The sequence below is a fragment of the Triticum urartu genome, chromosome 5A (assembly GCF_056163025.1).
Source record: "Triticum urartu cultivar PI428250 chromosome 5A, HENAU_Tu73, whole genome shotgun sequence".
NCBI classification, from domain to species: Eukaryota; Viridiplantae; Streptophyta; class Magnoliopsida; order Poales; family Poaceae; genus Triticum; species Triticum urartu.
In genome coordinates this window covers 681,814,282-681,834,047 of record NC_141877.1, presented here as the reverse complement: position 1 = coordinate 681,834,047, position 19,766 = coordinate 681,814,282, and the positions used below count along the sequence as shown (strand labels likewise).

Sequence of the window (19,766 nt, the reverse complement as noted above, 5' to 3'; positions counted from 1 at the left end):
TAGCCTACCGAAATAGATGACCCTAACTAAAACCATCGCAGAATTCACTTTGAGGTTCATGAGCTTCTACCAATCTTATGGTACCGAAGAAGTTGAGTAAAGGGGGTGTTCTATGAAGGGGGTGATCCACCCTCTCCATCAAGAAATAATCTTCAAGTACTACTGCACCTTAGGTAATTTAGCAGTGGCTCTGCCTGCCTCTCAAAGCACCTTATATGTTGCTCCGTGTGTAAGATGAAGATCGACTGTGTGATCGTTGTTGTGCGTGCGAATATATGATCACACACAGAACTTGGCATATGTGTCGACTGGATTGTGATGGGATCCAAATTGTAAAAATATCAACCCCATATTTGATAGTATATCAATATTATCATATTAGTCTTATAGAGTACTTTGTATTCTATTACTGACAACACAGCATCCCAAAGCAACATAGAGGTTGTAAGTATTGTGTTTATTTCATGACACAAGAAAACACAATGATGTGAGGAACAGAAAACTTAATTTATAGTCGCACTTGTTTCCTTACTTTTCGGGATATTGTGTGCCCCTAAAATTTAACATGCGAGTACCCTTCTTGTTTGATTTTCTTATCATGTCCTGATTATATATTCATCCCATAAAAATCCATCTCTCACTGTTATTTTTTGAGAAAATCTCCCATTGTTCTTTATTCTTCAGGAAAATCTATCACTGTTATATAGTAGTTTTTTTTTGAGTAACTGCTAGGAGTTTTTTTTTTTGAGTAACTGATATAAAAACCTATAACCTATATTTTTTTTATAGTAGTACTAGGTGCACACAAAAAAAATCTGTTTAATTCCAAAGCATGGGCTACTTGGAGTCTTGGACTATTGCGTACATGGGCTCAAAGCATTAAGCCTATATATAATGGGCTTGGGCCATGCGTACTATACACAAGTAGCCGACCAGCCAGAGGGATCCAGAATCTCCATCCACCCACTCTCCAGCAATGTCCAGCGAGCCGCCGCCGCCGCCGCCAGCAGCGAAACCTCCGTCCATCCCCTCCACCACTGCCCTCGCCACCGCCGCCGACGGGACCACCACCATATCCTCCCTCGGCCAAGACCAACTTCTCGACATCTTCCTCCGCCTGCCCAACCTCCCGGATCTCGTCCGCGCCGCGCTCACCTGCCGCCCATGGCTCTGCGCCGTCCGCTCCTCCCCGTCCTTCCGCCGCCTCTTCCGAGCCCTTCACCCAGCGCCCCTCCTCGGGATCTTCCTCAAAGTGGACGACGACACCGCCCCCTCCTTCGCACCCCTGCGCCGCTCGGATCCCGTCGTCACCGCCGCCCTCCGCCGTGGCGACTTCTTCCTCACCTCCCTCCCGCTGGACGACGCCTGGACTGTCACGGACTGCCGCGACGGTTACGTCCTCCTATGGAATACTCTCTGGGCCGTGGCTGTGGTGAACCCCATGACCTGGGCTGTGGACGTCATCTCCTTCCCCGATGATGTCGCGGATGGGAGTCTCCGCGATTTCGGCTTCCTTGGTTTCCACCTGCTGACTTCCGACGAGAATCCCCGGTCGTTCCGTGTGGTCTGCCTCTGCGCCGACGTCTCTAGGGTTCGTGCTGCCGTCTTCTCGTCAGATACAAGGGGTTGGGCCGTCCACCCATGGGTGGAGATCGGTGGTGAAAACAGCCTCAAGTACGGTGCAGGCACGATGGTGGACGGTTCAGTTTACTGGCCTTTCTATGCCGAAGGACGCATTATCAAGATCAACACTGCCTCCTCTGTGGATCTACCCTCACACACAACTATTGATTACTGGCAAGACGATTTCATCGTTGGGGATACCAAGGATGGAGAACTCTGCATTGTCCGTGCATCCGATGATTTTCGCCTCCATGTTTGGATCCGTAGTGTGGGCGGTGATGGAATTGGGATTTGGGTGCGGCAGAACATGCTCTCTTTGGGTGCGGAAATTGATCGGGTCACTCGGGGCTTGGAGGGCCAAGTCAGGGTTGTGCAAGTGAGGTCTGGATGTGTCTACTTCTCCATGACACGCATGACTAATGCTGGCACACAGCGCACCTGGTTCTTCTACCTTTCATTGGAGACCATGGAGATCGAGTTACTAATCCACGGCACATTTGATGACTGTGCCTTTCCGTATCATATGGCCTGGCCTCCTTGTTTGATTGGTGATGATGGGAGCACTGGACATGAAGTTGAAGCTTCTTGCTGAAGTCTGCACTTGTTTGCCGTACGAGGAAATGAATGAATGGGATTTTTCCGGTATGAGTTTACCACTATTAATTACTTTTCTGTTGATGCAAAATAATATCTGGTTGACATTGAAAATTGGAAGATCGTGCTATTCTATCTTGATGGTTATGCCTAGAAACCTTTAGATGATTTCAAACTATTGGTAAAATTCTGCTAGAAGATGTTGCATTTGCTGCTAGGCCCCATTGACCAATTTGTTCCTACTGTTTGTGTTTGTGTTCTCTCATTTATTGAGAGAAAAGCACAGCAGTGCTAGCTCTGGAAAGTAATTATAATAATCTTTGAATATAATTAACTTCAGATATGCATCTGTGACTCTAACAAGAATCCCTTTATGCATATTACTTTTTTTGTACATCACAATCCCTTCATCTTTGAGGATGCAAATTTTCTTGTTTTCCATTTTTCTTCCACTGCACAACCTCTTAATTTTTGAGGATATGTTTTTCAACCTTTGCTGTTCTTTGTTGTGCGCACATAAAATAAGAAATTGGCTTTTAAGTGCTCAACTATTTGCCTCTTCTTCTTCTTAGGGATATGTTCGCGACCTAATTTTTATGGTAGCTTAGTTGCGACTTGTTATACTTGTATTTCAGTTCACAATGTTAGCCAGTTGTTCCCTTGACTAGATATCGGAGAGTTCTGAAAGTAGTTATTGTTTGCTGCATTCTTTCTGCATCTCGGTGCTACTGTTTTGTTCTACATTTACTGCAATTTACGTTCAGATTTTTAAAATGCAAGTGTCAACCATGTTCAGTTTCTTCCAAGTATAGAGATAGCAGAGTAGAATTGCACAAGTTACATCCTGAAGCAGTGCACCGAGTAGGAACTCACACAAGATTAACACACTGCTTTTGTGATGCAACAGCAGCAGGGGTATTTGCGTTTTTGCGAAAGAGGAGGGGAATCTGCGGGTGGCAAGTCGTCGTTGTGCTTGGCATCGAAATGCATTATTTCTGGTGGCTGCTCATGAGGAAAGTTGGGAATCAACTGCATTTGTTGTGATAGATTTGTACAAAGGATACTTGCTTTTGCAATGTATTGCCTCGAGTAGTGGCCAGTGCCCAGAATGATACCGTGAGTCTGCCTATCATTTTAGAACATTCAGCAACTGAACCTTTTATCTCTTCTCCGGTTATTTAATCGAGTTCAAGTTTCAGTATGTTATATTCAAGTAGCAGAACATTATATGGCAAAGTTTCACTGCAATTTCTTTTGTTGAGAAGATCTCCCACTGTGTTTTTTTCTTTTGCTTTTAGAAAATCTCCCATTGCTATATGCTCCCTTCTTCCCGAGATAGATGGCGTGTAAATTGAGTTACAAAAACCAATGCCTTTTATGTTTGACCAAACATATATAAAAAATATGTATATATAAATAATACCAAATGAATATCCATATATCCATTGTTACATTAATTTTCATAATTTCCGTGAAAAGGATATATTTTTCATAATTTATTCGGGCTATCACGTATACATGGCCCAATCCCATGGGCTGGGGCATCGTGGACTGTCGCGACGGTTACATCCTCCTGTGGAACTGGAACATGATGTCCGTTGCTGCCGTGAACCCCATGACCTGGGCCGTGGACATCATCCCGTTGCCCGAGGATGCCAGGGAAGGGTGTCTCCGTGGTTTCGCCTGGCTTGGTTCGCGTCTGCTGTCTTGTGAGGAGAACCCCTGGTCGTTCCGGGTGGTCTGTGTCTGCGTCGACGTGTCTAGGGTTCGTGCTGCCGTCTTCTCGTCGGAGACATGGGATTGGGGCACTGGGCTATCCACCCATGGGTTGAAATCGGTGGTGACAACAACCTCAAGTACAATGCTGGCATGCTGGTCCATGGTTCCATTTACTGGCCTTTCCATGGCGAACACCGCATGATAAGGATCAACACAGCCACCATGGAGGTCACCAATGTGGATCTACCCTTGCAGGTGGACGTTTTGAGGTGCAATTACAAGGCTGGGGAGACTAAGGATGGTCACCTATGCATTGTCTATGCATCTCATGATGACTTCCTCCTCCATGTTTGGATCCGTGGTGTAGATGGTGATGGAATTGGGATTTGGGTGCCGCAGAACATACTCTCTTTGAGTGAAGAAATTGGTCGGGTAACTCGGGGCTGGCTGGGCCACCTTAGGGTTGTGCAAGTTAGGTCTGGATATGTCTACTTGTCCATGAAATGTATTACCCCTGTTGGCATACTCCGCTGCTGGTTCTTATCCCTTTCATTGGAGACCATCAAGATTGAGTCGCTCATCCACGGGACATTTGGGGACTGTGCCTATCCGTACGTTATGGCATGGCCTCCTTGTTTGATTGGTTGTGATGGGAGCAGCACTGGGCATGAAGTTGAAGCTTCTCACTGAAATCTGCACTTGTTCGTCTTATATGAGGAAATTAATGCAAATTTGCAGGTATGAGCTTAATTAGCATTATAAATTACTTACTTTGTTGACGCAAAATTATATCTACTTAGTTGGTATTGAAAACTGGAAGATCGTGCCTTTGTATCCTTCCTACGCAATGGTTATGCTCATAGAAATCTTTAGATGCCTGATAACCGTTGGTATAGTTCTGGAGCTAATGAATTTTATTGAAGATTGGATTTTCATCTGCTGCAAACTTTCTATGGAATACTGCTATGTTTTATTTGCTGCCAGGCCCCATCGTTTAATTTTTTTTGTTTGTGTTTTTCATTTATATAGAGAAAAACACAGGACAGCTAGTTCTGGAAAGTAATTATAATAAACTCTGAATGAAATCAACTTTCAGATATGCAGCTGTTATCGATACAATTCTAGTTCTTTTTGCTGCACAATCTCTTCATCTTTTAGGCTGCAGATTCTCTTGTCTTTCAACTTTTATTGTTCTTTGTTAGTGCGCGCGGCTAATAATGTAAATAAGCTTTTAAGTGCTTAATTATTTTTTAGTATGCTACCGACCTAATTTCTATATTACCTGCAATTTATGTTCAGTTTTTCAGAAAATTGTCGTATAAGATCACCTTGTTGCAAGAAAGCTGATTTTGGAAGTGTCGAGTCAACTGTACTCAGTTTCTTCGGAGTATAGGACCACCTTAATCTTGTGTCTTAATCATTAATCTTGTGCAAATTCTACCCTTTGGTGCAAGAAACTTGGTGCGTTTCCTAGTTATATTTTTGGAAGAACAGAATTGCACAAGTTGCATCCTGAATCATCGCACCAAAGGGTAGAATTTGCCCAAGAGTAAGACGCTGATTTGATGTAGATTAACACGCTGCTTTTGTGACGCAACAGCAGCAGGGGAGATTTGCGTTTTTTGGCGAAGAGGAGGAGAACCTGTGGGCGGACCGGTAACTGCAAAGTCGTGTGCTCGGCGTCGAATGCATTTATGTTGACTGATGGTGTAAAGTTGGGAACCAGACCAGATGCATTTGATTTGATCGGTTTGTAGAAAGTATGTATTGCCAGATTGACTCAGGTAGTGAGTGGTGAATGCTCGAAATGATATAGTGAGTCTGCTGCTTTGCCAATTGCCATGAACAGTGTAATCTGCTGTCGTTTCAGAACATTCAGTGATATGGTGAGTTGAACCTTCTGGATGTTGTATTCAAACACAACATTTTGTGGCGATGGTTTCAGAATGGTTAGTAGATGGGTTCAGGGGAGTAGTGATTTCACTCGTGGAGATTTATTTCAGGGAACTCTCACCTATGAGTTCAGATATATAGGTGGAGAGCGCATCCCTTTCGGAGCTCGTTTTATGGAAGTGTAAATTTCCTTCTGCTGCATACTTTTTGTGGAATACTGCTATGTTGCATCGGCTGCTAGGGCTCAGTAACCAATTTGTGTTGTTTATTTCTAGAGAGAAACCAGGGCTCCTAGTTTCTACTTTTGTGCCTGGAAAATTAATTATAATAATCTTTGAATAAATTGAATCGTTGGACACGCATCTGTGCTACTAACAAGAATTCCCTTAATACATACTACCTTTTACTAGTAAGATCTGCTAATTGTGTGATAACAACTTGCTTGTGGCTTGTTATGCATATATATATTTTTGGTGTCTTAGTTGTGACTTGCTATAAGTTGCATTTTGGTTCGCAATTTTAATTAAGGAGTTGATGCCTTGGGGAATACTAGTACTAGATATGAAAGAATCATGGAAGTAGTGGTAATAATAGAATATGAGTAAAATGGAATTTGTAAATATGTGTCTCTGCTTGTAACCAGAATCCTCCAGTACACATAATATTTACTAGGAATACTTATGAATTGTCATTTTTTTTAATTGTACTAGCTTGAGCATGGGCTTCTTGAAGTTTGGTTGTTTCTGCTGCATATGCCCAGCTAACAGCATGATTTAGCTTGTACTGAGTGCTTAACTAAAAATTTCATATTTGGTGACTTATTATACTTGTATTGAGTTCATGATATTTAGGCAGTTAGTGCTTTGATGGACTAGAAACCTAATACTAAGGAACTGACTGTTCATTTTTCTGCATCTCTATATGCTTATCTTGAGGAATAAAATCCGAGTACTGTGACTTGTCATGATATTAGGCAGTTGGTGGCTTGTACTATAAAACTTATTGTTCATTCTTCCCATTCTCTATGGTCATGTTATATCTTTATTAGGAATGGAATCCATGTCATGTGACCGATGTATTTACAAGAATTGGTTTTGTTTTGCCTGTGTATTCCCTCAAGTAGCTTTGAGTTATATCGATTATCGTATTGATTTGCTGATCAACATGTAACGTAACCCTATAATCTACCACTCTTTAACGCGATAGGATTAGTTGTTCATTCTGTTCAAATACTACAACAGTAGGACAGGGCACATGGCCATATCCCACTTAACTCATAGGCTCATAGCACATGGGCAAGTTTGTTTGTTTGGTGCCTATGGATGCCACATAAAGGGTGTGGCCACCAAAAACATGCGCGCACTCAGATGATTGAACGCCTTAACAGGTTGGAGGGGGTACTACAGTGGTCTTGGTCTTGGCCCGACACCGATCGAGTCCAGGCAAACAAACACCTTGTCCTTTTTTTTTCTGAAAAGTACGTTATCCCCCGGCCTCTGCATCAGAAAGATGCATGCGGCCATTTTATTAATAAGAAACACCTTATATTCTAGGGGTGTGAAACCACTCCAGTTCAGGCCTCGACACCCAGAGCTCCTCGTTAGCACATCTGATGATACACGGCACCAGTTCTGAAGGGAGCGCCACTCCTGGCCCTGGCGATCATCGAGGCATTTCTCCATGATAGAGCACGAGGCTGCTAGCTATAGCATCAAGGTGCAGCGCCGGCGCCTCAACTTGCAAAGGGTCTGTCTGAACTCTTGTACTCTTCTGTTGCAATGCTTCAGAATGTATGATGACCCAGAATGTATGCTTTAAGAAAGACCGACTTTCCAGAATGTGAATGCCAATGATATGAAATATTACTAGTATGAAGATCGATATGCTCCAACAATGCTCTTATCACGAGGTGAGGTCGGTCACAGAGATATCAGCACTCGTACTTGTCCGATTCAACGGTTAGTGTCTTATGTTGGCTACCAATCTTGATTAGGATCTCCTTTCATGGTGATTGAGTATTGTAACTGGCCTCAAATTTCGTATCATATTTCATATCCAAGGATTAGCTCAGATTACATCCATGATTAGGCATTGCATGCAATGTCGGAAAATGTTTGGCACTAGCAGTTCTTTACAAGTTCCAACAAGTCATTCAACTTACCACATGCTGATTCTCTTCCCAGAAATATGCTGATTCATCAGAAAAACGGAACAGGTCTCTTGCAGCAAGGGCGAGGAACGAGGATACATGCAGGATTCACGGTGCAGCAGCTAGGACGCAAAAAAGAAGAAACTATGTACTTGCAATACTATTAATCGGGCACCAACTACTTAACACTTTGAGTTAAAATTACAAGTCATTGCTAAGCCACCACGAAAGTTTCATGAGAAACATATCCCAAATAGTTAAGCACTTACTACCTCTGTACCAAAATACAAGACGTTTTTCTAGGCTAAACTAGCCTAGAAAATGTCTTATATTTTGATACGTAGGGAGTAGAAGCCAATTTTTATGTCATTAGCTGGGCATGCAACAAAGAATAACTAAGACATCTTTAAAAATGAATATATTGTGTAACCAAAAACAGAAGACAAGAAAAATCCTATCAACAATCCACACATCACATTAACAAATGCTAGTACTCCCTCCATCCCAAAATTCTTGTCTTAGATTTGTCTAGATACGGATGTATCTAATACTAAAACGTGACTTGATACATCCATGATATTTGTCAGAAGCACGTATGCAGTATGGGATTTTTGTCAGAAGCACGTATTGATGTTTGAATGAATTATCATTGTATTAAAATTTAAAACTACTTTTTCATAGCAAATGAGTAAGAACTAGCTATACTGAACTACTGATATAAGTTTACCCAACTACATGGCAAAAAAATTGCATAAAGTGGACACAAATCTTTCGAGACGTGATGATTTACCACAACATTCCGGTGTGGCGTTGGACGTCGGACCAAAGAGCCGCGGCAGAGCACACAAATCTTTCGAGACGTGATGATTTACCACAACATTCCGGTGTGGCGTTGGACGTCGGACCAAAGAGCCGCGGCAGAGCACACAAATCTTTCGAGACGTGATGATTTACCACAACATTCCGGTGTGGCATTTTTCACATTCTGAAAATGTTTGCAGCTCAGTTAATTAGCTAGCCGCCTAGAGTAGAGTCGGTCTTTCTGAAAGCAGCTTCAGACTGCACGCTCTGGGTCGGCATCAGGATCTACATCATGAACCATTCATTCATTCATCGCATCAAAAGAGTACTAGTCCAATTTACACAAGACCCTTTTGCAGGCACTGCTTGTTGCTGCTCTAGCGCCATTGTGTAGAAATGCCGTCTTTTTGACCGGTTACTTGCAAGACAGAAGCAACAGCGTCCTGGCTAGTTGGGGGCAGACACTGGACTGGACTGGAGCATCACAATTCCTCGAGGCTTCTTTTCTGCACTGGAGTATTAGATATCTAGCCCATCAACTGCTTAATATCGCAAACTGAATAGAAGTATAGCAAGTCGCCACAAAAGCGAGGTGCATATTTTTTATTTTCTGATTTTCGGCACATCAAGGAAACCAAAACTATTTCTACTTGTTTCCCAGCTGGTAACACGCCACCTACCAAAGATTCATAGGTGCTGGAATTTCCATTCAAAATTCACATCTCTGCCAGTGAAATCACTACTCACTTGAACCTGGTTCTTTGCCGCAAAATGGTGCATCTGAATGCAGCATACTGAAGGCTCTTAAATAATCGAAAAGGAGAGAGATGATCAGTTATTGAACGTTCTGGCATGACACTACACTTCATTGCAATTGGCAAAGCAACAGACTCACTACATCATTCTGAGCATTGACCACAATCTAGGCAATACACTCTTTCTACAAATCCATCATCATGCTGATTCCCAACTTCACATGAGCAGTGAACAGAAATGCATTCCTATGCAGTTGCACGCCCACCCATCCGCAGGTTCCCCTGCTCTTCGCCAAAAAACACCAATCTCCCCTGCTACTATTTTGCATCACAAAAACACAGTGTTAGTCTGTGTAAATTCTACCCTTTGGTGCAATGTTTCAGTATGCAACTTGTGCAATTCACTCTTCTAAACAAAAAAAATTAAAAAAAACACAACAACTTTCTTGCAAATAAGGTGATCTTATACTCCAAAGAAACTGAACATAGTTGACGCTTGACATTTTTTTATGACTGAACATAAACTGGTAGCAGTTAAAATAGAGCAAAACAGTAAACAGCAGATGAAGAAATAATGCAACAAACGGTAACTACTTTCAAAACTCTCTGATATCTAGTCAAGTAAGGGGCCAGCTGGCTAACATTGTAAACTGAAATACAAGTATAACAAGTCGCAACTGAGCCACCACAAAAGTAAGGTGGGAACATATTCAGAAGAAAAATAACAGATAAGCATATTACTAGTTGTGCGCACAATAAAGAACAAACAAGGCTGAAAAAAGATCCTCCAAACTTAAGAGATTATGCAGTTACAAAAAAAGTAATTCGTATACAGGGAATCTTGTTAGAATCACTGGTGCATATCAAAATTTCATTTTTCGAACTTTATGCACATCTGAAAGTTCAGAATATTATAATTACTTTCCAGAACTAGCAGTCCCGTTTTTCTCCAAATAAAGGACAAACACAAACTGTAGAAACAAATTAGTCCTAGCTGCAAATGTAACATAGCAGTATCCCACAGAAAGTTTGCAGTAGACGAAAATCTGATCTTCCATCAAATTCACTAACTGCAGAACTGAACCAATAATTTTAAAGCATCTAAAGCTTTCTAATGTGATTAACCATTACTTAAGATACAAAGGAATGATATTCCAGTTTTCAATGCCAATTAGATATTATTTTGCATCAACAAAGTAAATAATAAAGATTAACTCATACCCATAAACTTCCATAAATTGCCTCCTATGATAAACAACTACAGGCTTCATTGAGAACCTTCAACTTCATGTCCGATGCTCCCATCATCACCAACCAAACAAGGAGGCCAGGCCATAATATACGGACAGGCGCCCCCATCAAAGCATCCCTCGACCAGTAACTCAAGCTCCATTGTCTCCAGTGAAAGGGAGAAGAACCAGCAGCGGAATGTACCAACGGGTGTCATGCATGTTGTGGACAAGTACACGCATCCAGACCTAACCTGCACGACTTCGAGGTCGCCCTCCAGGTCCATAGTGATCCTATCAATTTCACTCAGACCAATTGTCTTCTGCGGCACCCAAATCTCAATCCCATCACCATCCACACCGCGGGTCCAAACATGAAGAGCAAAATCATCAGATGCATAGACAATGCAGAGTTGGGCATCCTTGGTCTCCCCAGCCATGAAATTGCACCCCTCCACCGTCACCTGCGGGGGTAGATCCACAGATGTGATATCCATGGTCGCAGTGTCGATCCTTATCATGCGCCCTTCGCCATGGAAAGGCCAGTAAACAGACCCATCCACGAGTGTGCCAGAACCAAACTTTAGATTCTTGCGTCCATAGATTTCCACCCACGGGTGGACAACCCAATCCCACGTCTCGGACGAGAAGACGGCGAGACGAACCCTTAGCTTATCCCCGCAGACACAGACGACGCCGAAGGACGAGGGCTTCTCATCGGAGCACAGCAGGTGGAAACCAAGGAAGGCGAAATTGCGACGTTTCCCAGCCTTGACATTGCCGGGCAACGGGATGATGTCCACGGCCCAGGTCATGGGGTTCACGACGGCGACGGAGGGCTTGTCCACTGACGGCCTATCGAGCTTGTTCCATAGGAGGATGTAACCGTCGCGGCAGTCCATGACACCCCAGGTCGTTAACGTGCCGGCCTTCACTGGGAGGGAGGTGAGGAAGAAGTCGCCGCGGCGGAGGGCGGCGGTGACCTCCGGATCTGAGCGGCGGAGGGGGACGAAGGAGGGGGTGGCAGCGCCGTCGATGTTGAGGAAGAGGCCGATGGGGGGCGTCCGGTGGAGGACGCGGAAGAGGCGGCGGAAGGACGGGGAGGAGCGGACGGCGCCGAGCCAGGAGCGGCAGGTGAGCGCGGCGCGGATGAGGGCCGGCAGGTTGGGCAGGCGGAGGAAGATCTCGACAAGCTGGTCCTGTCCGAGGGAGGATACGGTGGTGGTGGCGACAGCAGAGGTGGTTGGTGGTGCGGTGGTGGTGATGGTTGTGGTTGTGATGGTGGTGGTGCCATCGGCGGCGGAGGTGGTTTTGATCGTGGTGGTGGTTGTGATGGCAGTGGTGCCACCGGCGGCGGAGGCGATTAGGGTTGTGGTGGTGGTTCCGTCGGCGGCGGTAGCGGTGGTGGTGGTGGTGGTGGTCATGGTCGTGGACGAGATCAACGGAGGTTTAGCTGGTGGCAAAGCCACTGCCGCCATTGCCGGAGTGATGGAGATTCTGGAGCCCTGGCTGCTTGGTTGGTTCTGCTGTATACTTGACGCTTGGCCGGCCCAAGTCCATGAGATGCTTCAACGCTTTCAGCCCATGTACACAAGTGGTCTAAATTATGTCATGCGCTGGAAAGGCCCATCAAGTTTTTTTTTAACTTTGTTAGGGACATGTGAGGAAGAGGTTTCTCATGCTGCAAGATTAGGACCCTGTCTCGTAATCCACCAACTCCCGGAATCTGCGGAGCGAGGAAAATGAAGCTCCGTCAATTTGAACTGTAGCTCCACCAGCTCCGGGACACTGAACAGGGCCTAATTCTTATTAATTTCGTCTTTGTTTCTATTTCGATGTACTACATGACAAATCTTCAGCTGCCCAGAAAACTGATTGCCAAATTAGATGCTATTATAAGAAACTTTTGGCGGAAAGGCAAAACTTTATGCCTGAGAGCTTGGAAGGGTATTTGCACTCCTAAAAGGGATGGTGGGTTAGGAATAAGGAACATCCAAGCCTAATCCTCTCTGCAGCTTGGAGAATTGCATAATGCCTTGAAAGTCTTATGGCCAGAGTTCTCAAAGCTAAATACTTCCATGACACCTCCATTTGGAGAGCTAGGCCTAATGTCCACAAATCTTCCTTTTGGACTGCCATTATTAAAGTTTGCCCTATGCTTTACTCTAACTCTTTCTATCAACTTGTCGAGGGTAATGTATTGATATGGAGTTCCCCGATGGTGTTCTATTTGGAGCTCTTTTTATCATCATCACATAATTCAGCACCAGCCTTACATTTATCCCTCCAATTTGAAAGATCTATGGTAACCTAACCATAAATCTTGGAATGAAAATCTTGTTTACTCTCTCTTTGATGTTTAGGCAGCAAACATTATTCTCCAAACCCCCCTATAACTTGAACGGGAACTACTAAGAGTGCATACAAGCTATGCGTACATATTCTTCATCAAGAAGGAGCTCCTCAACCAAGGCAGTTGTCTACTCTTGTAAAAACACTTCTTTTCCAGGTTTGGAAGGACAATATCATTGCTATGATTATCACAAAGTAACTACATAAGAAAACCGAGGCACGCGGAGATAACCGAAGACGGAGCCGGGGCTCGCCGTCGTGAAGCCGGAGCCAGGGCTCGCCGGTGGGGTGACGGAGGAGCTCGACGACGCAGCGGCCTTGAAGTGGGCGCGCGAAGATTGGGTGCGGACGGAGCTGGAGCGCCAGTGCCGCGCCTACGAGCAGTTCGCTGCTCGCGCCGTGGCCGCGACGAGGGAGGCGTCGTCGTCCTCGATGATGACAGCGACGACGACGCGCCGCCGCCGCCGGTCCGCCAGGGCGACGCCGGGCAGGGGTCCAGATGGGGCGGCCACGTCAAGGAGGAGAAGGACAATGAGGACGACGGCGGGGATGGCGGCGACGTCGGCGACTTCGCCGCGCTCAGCGCGTTCTTTGGCCCGTACTTGTAGTGCAGCCATTTTTTTACTAAACTTTGTTATGTAATGTCATGTTATGCATATATATTTTTGGTGGCTTAGTTGTGACTGCTATAAGTTGCATTTTTTTTCGCAAATTAATTTAGTTAATGCCTTCGGGAATACTAGATATCAAAGAATCTTGAAAGTAGTTTAATAAAATATGAGTAAAATGGAATTTCTAAAATATGTGCGGTGTTTCTAACCAGAATCCTCCGGTACACATGCTATTTACTAGGAATACTTCTGAATTGTCATTTTTTTGTATTGCACTAGCTTGAGCATGCGCTTCTTGAAGTCTAACAGCATGATTTAGCTTGTGCTGAGTGCTTAAATAAAATTTCATATTTGGTGGCTTATTAGTGACTTATTGTACTTGTATTCAGTTCATGATATTTAGGCAGTTAGTGCCTTGATGTAGTAGAAACCTAATAGTACTAAGGAACTGACTGTTCATTTTTCTCCATCTCTATGCTCATGTTGATATCTTCAGGAATAAAATCCGAGTAGTGTGACTTGTCATGATATTAAGCAGTTGGTGCCTTGATGAAATACGGTACTATGACTACTGATGTATTTACAAGAATTGGTTTTGTTTTGCCTGTATATCCCCTCAAGTAGCTTTGAGTTATATTGATTATCGTACTGCAGCTTTGCTGATCAGCACGTAACGTAACCGTGTAATCTACCACCGTCGATAGGATTAGTTGTTGATACTGTTCAAATACTACAACAGTAGGACAGAGCACATGGCCATATGCCATTTTAGTTGAGAGATGAGTTCTTGGATGCCAGGTTCTGGCTTACCACATAAAGGGTGTGGCCACCAAAAACATGCGCGCTCTCGGACGCTCGATCGATTGAACACCTGAACAGGTTGTAGGGGGCACTACAGTGGTAGTAACACAATGACGGAGTACTGTAACTGACCTCAAATTTGGTATCATATATCATATCCAATGATTAGCTCAGATTACATCCATGATTAGGCATTGCAATGACGGAAAATTTTGGCACTAGCTAGCTAGTAGCAGTTTACAAGCTTGAACAAGTCAATCAACTTACCGCAGGCTGATTCTCTTCGAAAAAGCAAGAAAAATGTAACAGGTCTCTTACAGCAAGGGCCGAGTAACGAGGATTCACAAGGTGCAGCAGCTAGGACACAAAAAAGAAGCTACTTCCAAAATTTTAATCGGGCACCAACTACTTAACATTTTGAGTTGAAATTACAAGTCATCGCTAAGCCACCACGAAAGTTCCATGAGAAACATATCCCAAATAGTTAAGCACTTAGAAGTTAGAAGCCAATTTTATGTCATTAGCTGTGCATGCAACAAAGAATAACTAAGTAACACATCTTAAAAATTGAATAGATTGTGTAACCAAAAATGGAAGACAAGGAAAATCCTATCAACAACCCACACATGACATTAACAAATACTAGTAGTAACTAATATGAAGTATGAGAATTTTGTTAGAAGCACATATTGATGTTTGAATGGATTTTCCATTTTATTTAAATTTGAAACTACTTTTTCATGGCAAATGAGTAAGAACTAGCTGTTCTGAACTACTGGTATAAGTTTATCTAAATACATGACAAAACAAATTGCACACAAATCTTTTCAGACCTGATAATTTACCATATGTATTCCCGTGTGGCGTCGGACCAAAGAGCCGCGGCAGAGCACACATATTGGACTAGTATTTCTGTATCTCGCGTGGTTGGCATTTTTCACATTCTGGAAATGTTTGCAGCTTAGTTAATTAGCTAGCCACCCAGAGTAGAGTCGGTCTTTCTGAACGCAGCTTCAGACTGCACGCTCAGGTTCAGCATCAGGATCTACATCCTGAAGCATTCATTCATTGCATCAAAGAGTACACAAGACCCTTTTGCAGACACTGCTTCTTGCTTGCAAGACGAAGCAACAGCGAGAGCATTAGAATTGGGGACAAACACTGGACTGGACTGGAGCATAGAATTCCTCAAGGCTTCTTTTCTGCACTGGAGCATTAGATATGTAGCCCATCAACTGCCTAATATCGCAAACTGAATACAAGTATAGCAAGTCGCCACAAAAGCGAGGTGCATATTGTTGGTAGTATCACATTTTCTGATTTTTTTTTCGAAAAGGGGGATTCCCCGGCCTCTGCATCAGAACGATGCATACGGCCATCTTATTGAACAAATAAATAGGTTCCAACAAGGTCTTAAAGTCTCCAAATGAAAATAAAAAGGAGTTCACACAGAGCTAAAAGGGCTAGAAGCCAAACTAGCCAAATAAAGGACGCCACAACCGGCTGGCAAAAGAGAGATAGGTAAACTAATTGCCTATCCTATTACATGACCGCCATCCAAACCGGTTGAAGATATCCCGAGCAACCATCTTCCAGCGGATAGATTCAGTAACCAAACGCTCCTTGGCCTCCGTCGGAGTGAGTAGCGACCATGAACGGATCAACGTCGTGGCTCGGAAAATAACCTGCAAAAAATGAATGCATGTTGTCCTGTTAAAAACCAAATCATTTCTGCAATTCCAGAGTGCCCATAACAAGGCACAGACTCCTACGCGAATATGTCTCGCTAATTCGGGCTCTATCCCGTTAAGCCACGTTCCAAATAACGTGTTGACAGAACTCGGTGGAGTAACATTTTCTGATTTTCTGAATACACATCTACCCCCAACAGGAAGGCGATGGCCTCGCTCACCATGTTCGTCGCCTGGACCATTTGGAACGAGAGGAATGTGCGAGTGTTACGTCAGAAGAGTGCCCCACCGACGGTCCTACTCGCCAACATCAAGAAGGAGGCCATGCTTTGGATAACTGTGGGTGCTAGAATGTTGGGATACTTGATGATGCGAGAGTAGTTGGTCACCTTTATTTGTGTTGTTGCGGCGCTGTCTGTGTTGTAACACGACCATAAACTCTATTCCTCTTATCTCTACTCCTAATGCACGAGTTGGTTGAATAGTCCCACCACTTTCGTCTGGTTTTTTTTCGTCTGGTTTTTTTGTCCCAACTCCCACCACCATATCCTCATGTTGATTTTTTTACTATCCCAATAAAAAATTTCCTAACCTTTTCAAACTTTCCTAACCAAATATGTTACAAATAGGCAGGATCTGATAGCACTTACCAAACAATAAAATCCAGGCGCATAGCAATCAATTCCAAATCTTAACTTTCCTAATTTATCGATCCTCGCCTTTTCGAACAACAAACTTTCCTAATGGCACAGTTCCTACCTCGTTCGTTCGTTCGTCCCTACTCCCCTTCCCATCGATCGCAACTCCCTCCCCTCACCCCCACCCATTTTTATTCCCGTGGAGCAGGTGAAGAAAACCCAGAAAAAACCGTGTGATGAAACATAATCCTTCCCACGCTCACACCCTACCCTATTACCCTCTCACCTACCACGCCGCCCCCGTTCCCCACGGACGCCATGGCGGCCGCAGCCTTCCGATCCTCCTCTGAACGCATCGCCGCCTGCGACACCGCCTAACCACGGTCTCCACTGGTGCCGCGATGGTTGCGGCCTCCACTCACGACGGGATCCGGCCTCCACTACTGTGCATGGGTGCGACGGGATATCGGGATCCACCACTCCTCGGCCGCCGCTCGACCTCCACGACCGCGCCTCGCCAATGCTTGGTTCCCCGCATCCCGCCCTTCATCGATATGGACTCGTGCTATTCGACCCCATGGTGCCATGCTGGACGCGTGCTCCGCGGTCCTCCCCTCCCTCCATGGTCTCGTATAGTCAAAGGACGATGGCGAGCCCTGGCACGGACGCGCGGGCTGCTGTTTTGGCTGGTAAATTTTTCATTGATTTCTTCTCCGTTGGAAATCGTTCAGCCAAGATTGTATTTCCGAGGTTTTTCATGACTCAACTTTTCATTTTCATTGAATGAATTAGAGGAGCACACCTATCAGATGTCCTACAGTGCAGGCTGCAGGCATGAACTATTATGTATATAAATGATGAATGGGTGCTGCCTTGAACCATCAGCAGATTAGCGTTGCTTGCGTTGATCAAACGTTTGCCCTGGACATCCTGCTTAACGTCGATGGCGGCAAGACTAGCAGGCTTGAGATAATCACGCTCCCGCTCGCTCGGCCTCCTACCCCGCACGGGACGAGATCGGTACACTGATGGTAACAGCTTCGACGAGGTCACCTCTCCTTCGCAGCTTCTCCTCTGACCTTGTCGCTCCTCTATCTCAGTAGACCACTTGCAGGTTGCCGAGGCCTTCCGCGCATTTGACGGAGGCAACGGAGGATGCATCTCAACTGCCCAGCTTGTGCGCTCCATGGTGCCATTACAAGTGGCTGGAGGAATGGTGTATGCTCACAAGGCGCGTGATCCTTCTATAAAATTCTGGCTATATGTGCATTGCCTTATTGGTTCTAATTTAGTTGTGCTGGTATATTTGGGTTCCTATAGGCCAAGTTGTTTCACCGGACAAGAATCCCACGAACCTTAATGTGGTGCGAAAGTTTCAGGTGCATCATTCTCTTCTGCTCTATTGTGTCGTGTGCTCCATGCCTGTACCTTATGATTCAGGAGTGCCCAGTGACAAAATGTGTAATATTTGTAGAGTCGATGCTCTAGGCGAGGGATAGTCAGCGCGATGGTTTCCAGTTATGTGAACAAGCTTTTTGAAAATGATCAAGTAAAGAAAGAAATCTTTCATGGTCGTACCTATTTCATTCGTGGGATTTAGAGGGCTACTAGCTCGCTATGATTAGACACTTAATTTGTTTGCTGTTGAACTAAGTTTGGTATGGTGTAAGAAGCCCCAAGTTATCTTGTAAAAAGGATTCTTATGATAAGCGTTGAAAGCAACTTCTGAACTTCTATATAGATATTTAAGTGTCAATACCATATTTTGTTATGACACAGGAAACCCAAGTTTTGATGCCAGAGATTTACCTTTGATGTTGCATGTGCATTACTCACTTTATCCAATCGTCCTACAGTTGTGCTTTTATTTGAAGTTCACTGAATTTCTTGTAATGACATTACAGGGATGATACGATCGACCCAACTGTTAGCTTTGGAATGCATTTTGGGGTCGACTCATGAAGACGACGGCTAGATTGCACCAACATTTGTAGCTTCTGTATAAATGATTCAGATTGTCTACAAGCAAGGAAAATGATTATAGGGAATAAAAAGGTATGCGCTGCTCCATAATACCCAGTTATTGTCAGCAAACTTGCTTGTACGCCATGCAAGAACGACAGGTGGATGAACATGCAGTTCAACGATGACAATTCAGGCACTGACGCAGGAGACCTAGCGATTTGACACCACAGACTCAAACCTATGCCAGCGGCATCGAGGAAGGTGTGGAGCTCCTGGCTTCCTGAGGACGCCGCCGGGCTCATCGGAGCCCGACATGGTTGCAGTATAGAAGAAACCCTTACTCCCGCATGTGTCCCTTTTTTCCTCCGCGTTGCTTCTATGGATCAAAACCCTAGCAAACTCCTCTCCAAGCACGCGATTGATTCCGTTCGTATACATCTGACAGTTTAATGATGATGCAACAAATTTCATTTTATAGTTTTGCTTGTGGAGGTGATTGTCATTGAAAAGCATAATTTTTTTAATGGATGTTACTTGCCAACTCGGATGGCTCTTTATATATTTAAAATTGTTTGTAAACCATGGATGAGACTCGGCATTGGCGGTGTGGAAATTGACATGAGATGCATTGTTCTGTTGCTTGTTCTTTGGCCAATCAATAACATAATTCTCTATTTTTTATGTGTCTCTGTGTTGAACTCGTACGGGTTTTGTCAGTACGTAGAGATAATAATATGCAGATTCAATGATATATATGCAGAATGTTTGTTTTTGCTCTTTTAGTAATTATGCAGATCAACAATACATCTTCCGGTAAATGTGTTAATCCTAATAAATCAAGGACAGTTGCTGATTCTAGAGATTTATAGAAGCTAATAAGTTACATCCTTGAGTAATATGAGAGAATTAAGATTTTGATGGAGGTAAACCTATCCAACACGGTAC

General features: G+C 44.1%; 2 protein-coding genes and 1 pseudogene across 3 annotated transcripts; 2 read left to right on the top strand and 1 right to left on the bottom strand.

The window, feature by feature from the left end:
- Positions 1 to 923: 923 nt before the first annotated feature.
- LOC125506565 (uncharacterized) lies at positions 924 to 3,470 on the top strand. Of its 2 annotated transcripts, none has more exons than XM_087522362.1 (2): positions 924 to 2,265; positions 3,128 to 3,470. In XM_087522362.1, exon 1 carries the CDS (start codon positions 977 to 979, stop codon positions 2,213 to 2,215), a length of 1,239 nt encoding a protein of 412 aa, XP_087378488.1. In that variant the 5' UTR covers positions 924 to 976; the 3' UTR covers positions 2,216 to 2,265; positions 3,128 to 3,470. The 2 variants fall into 2 exon arrangements, with proteins under 2 accessions (XP_087378488.1, XP_048527312.2); XM_048671355.2 differs by having other exon boundaries at positions 925 to 2,265; positions 3,125 to 3,468.
- A 270-nt stretch (positions 3,471 to 3,740) lies between these two features.
- LOC147974120 (uncharacterized) lies at positions 3,741 to 5,934 on the top strand (annotated as a pseudogene).
- Positions 5,935 to 10,774: 4,840 nt separating this feature from the next.
- On the bottom strand, positions 10,775 to 12,256 carry LOC125507654 (uncharacterized). Its single transcript, XM_048672165.2, has one exon. It carries the CDS (start codon positions 12,239 to 12,241, stop codon positions 10,802 to 10,804), a length of 1,440 nt encoding a protein of 479 aa, XP_048528122.2. The 5' UTR covers positions 12,242 to 12,256; the 3' UTR covers positions 10,775 to 10,801.
- Between the last annotated feature and the right edge of the window lie 7,510 nt (positions 12,257 to 19,766).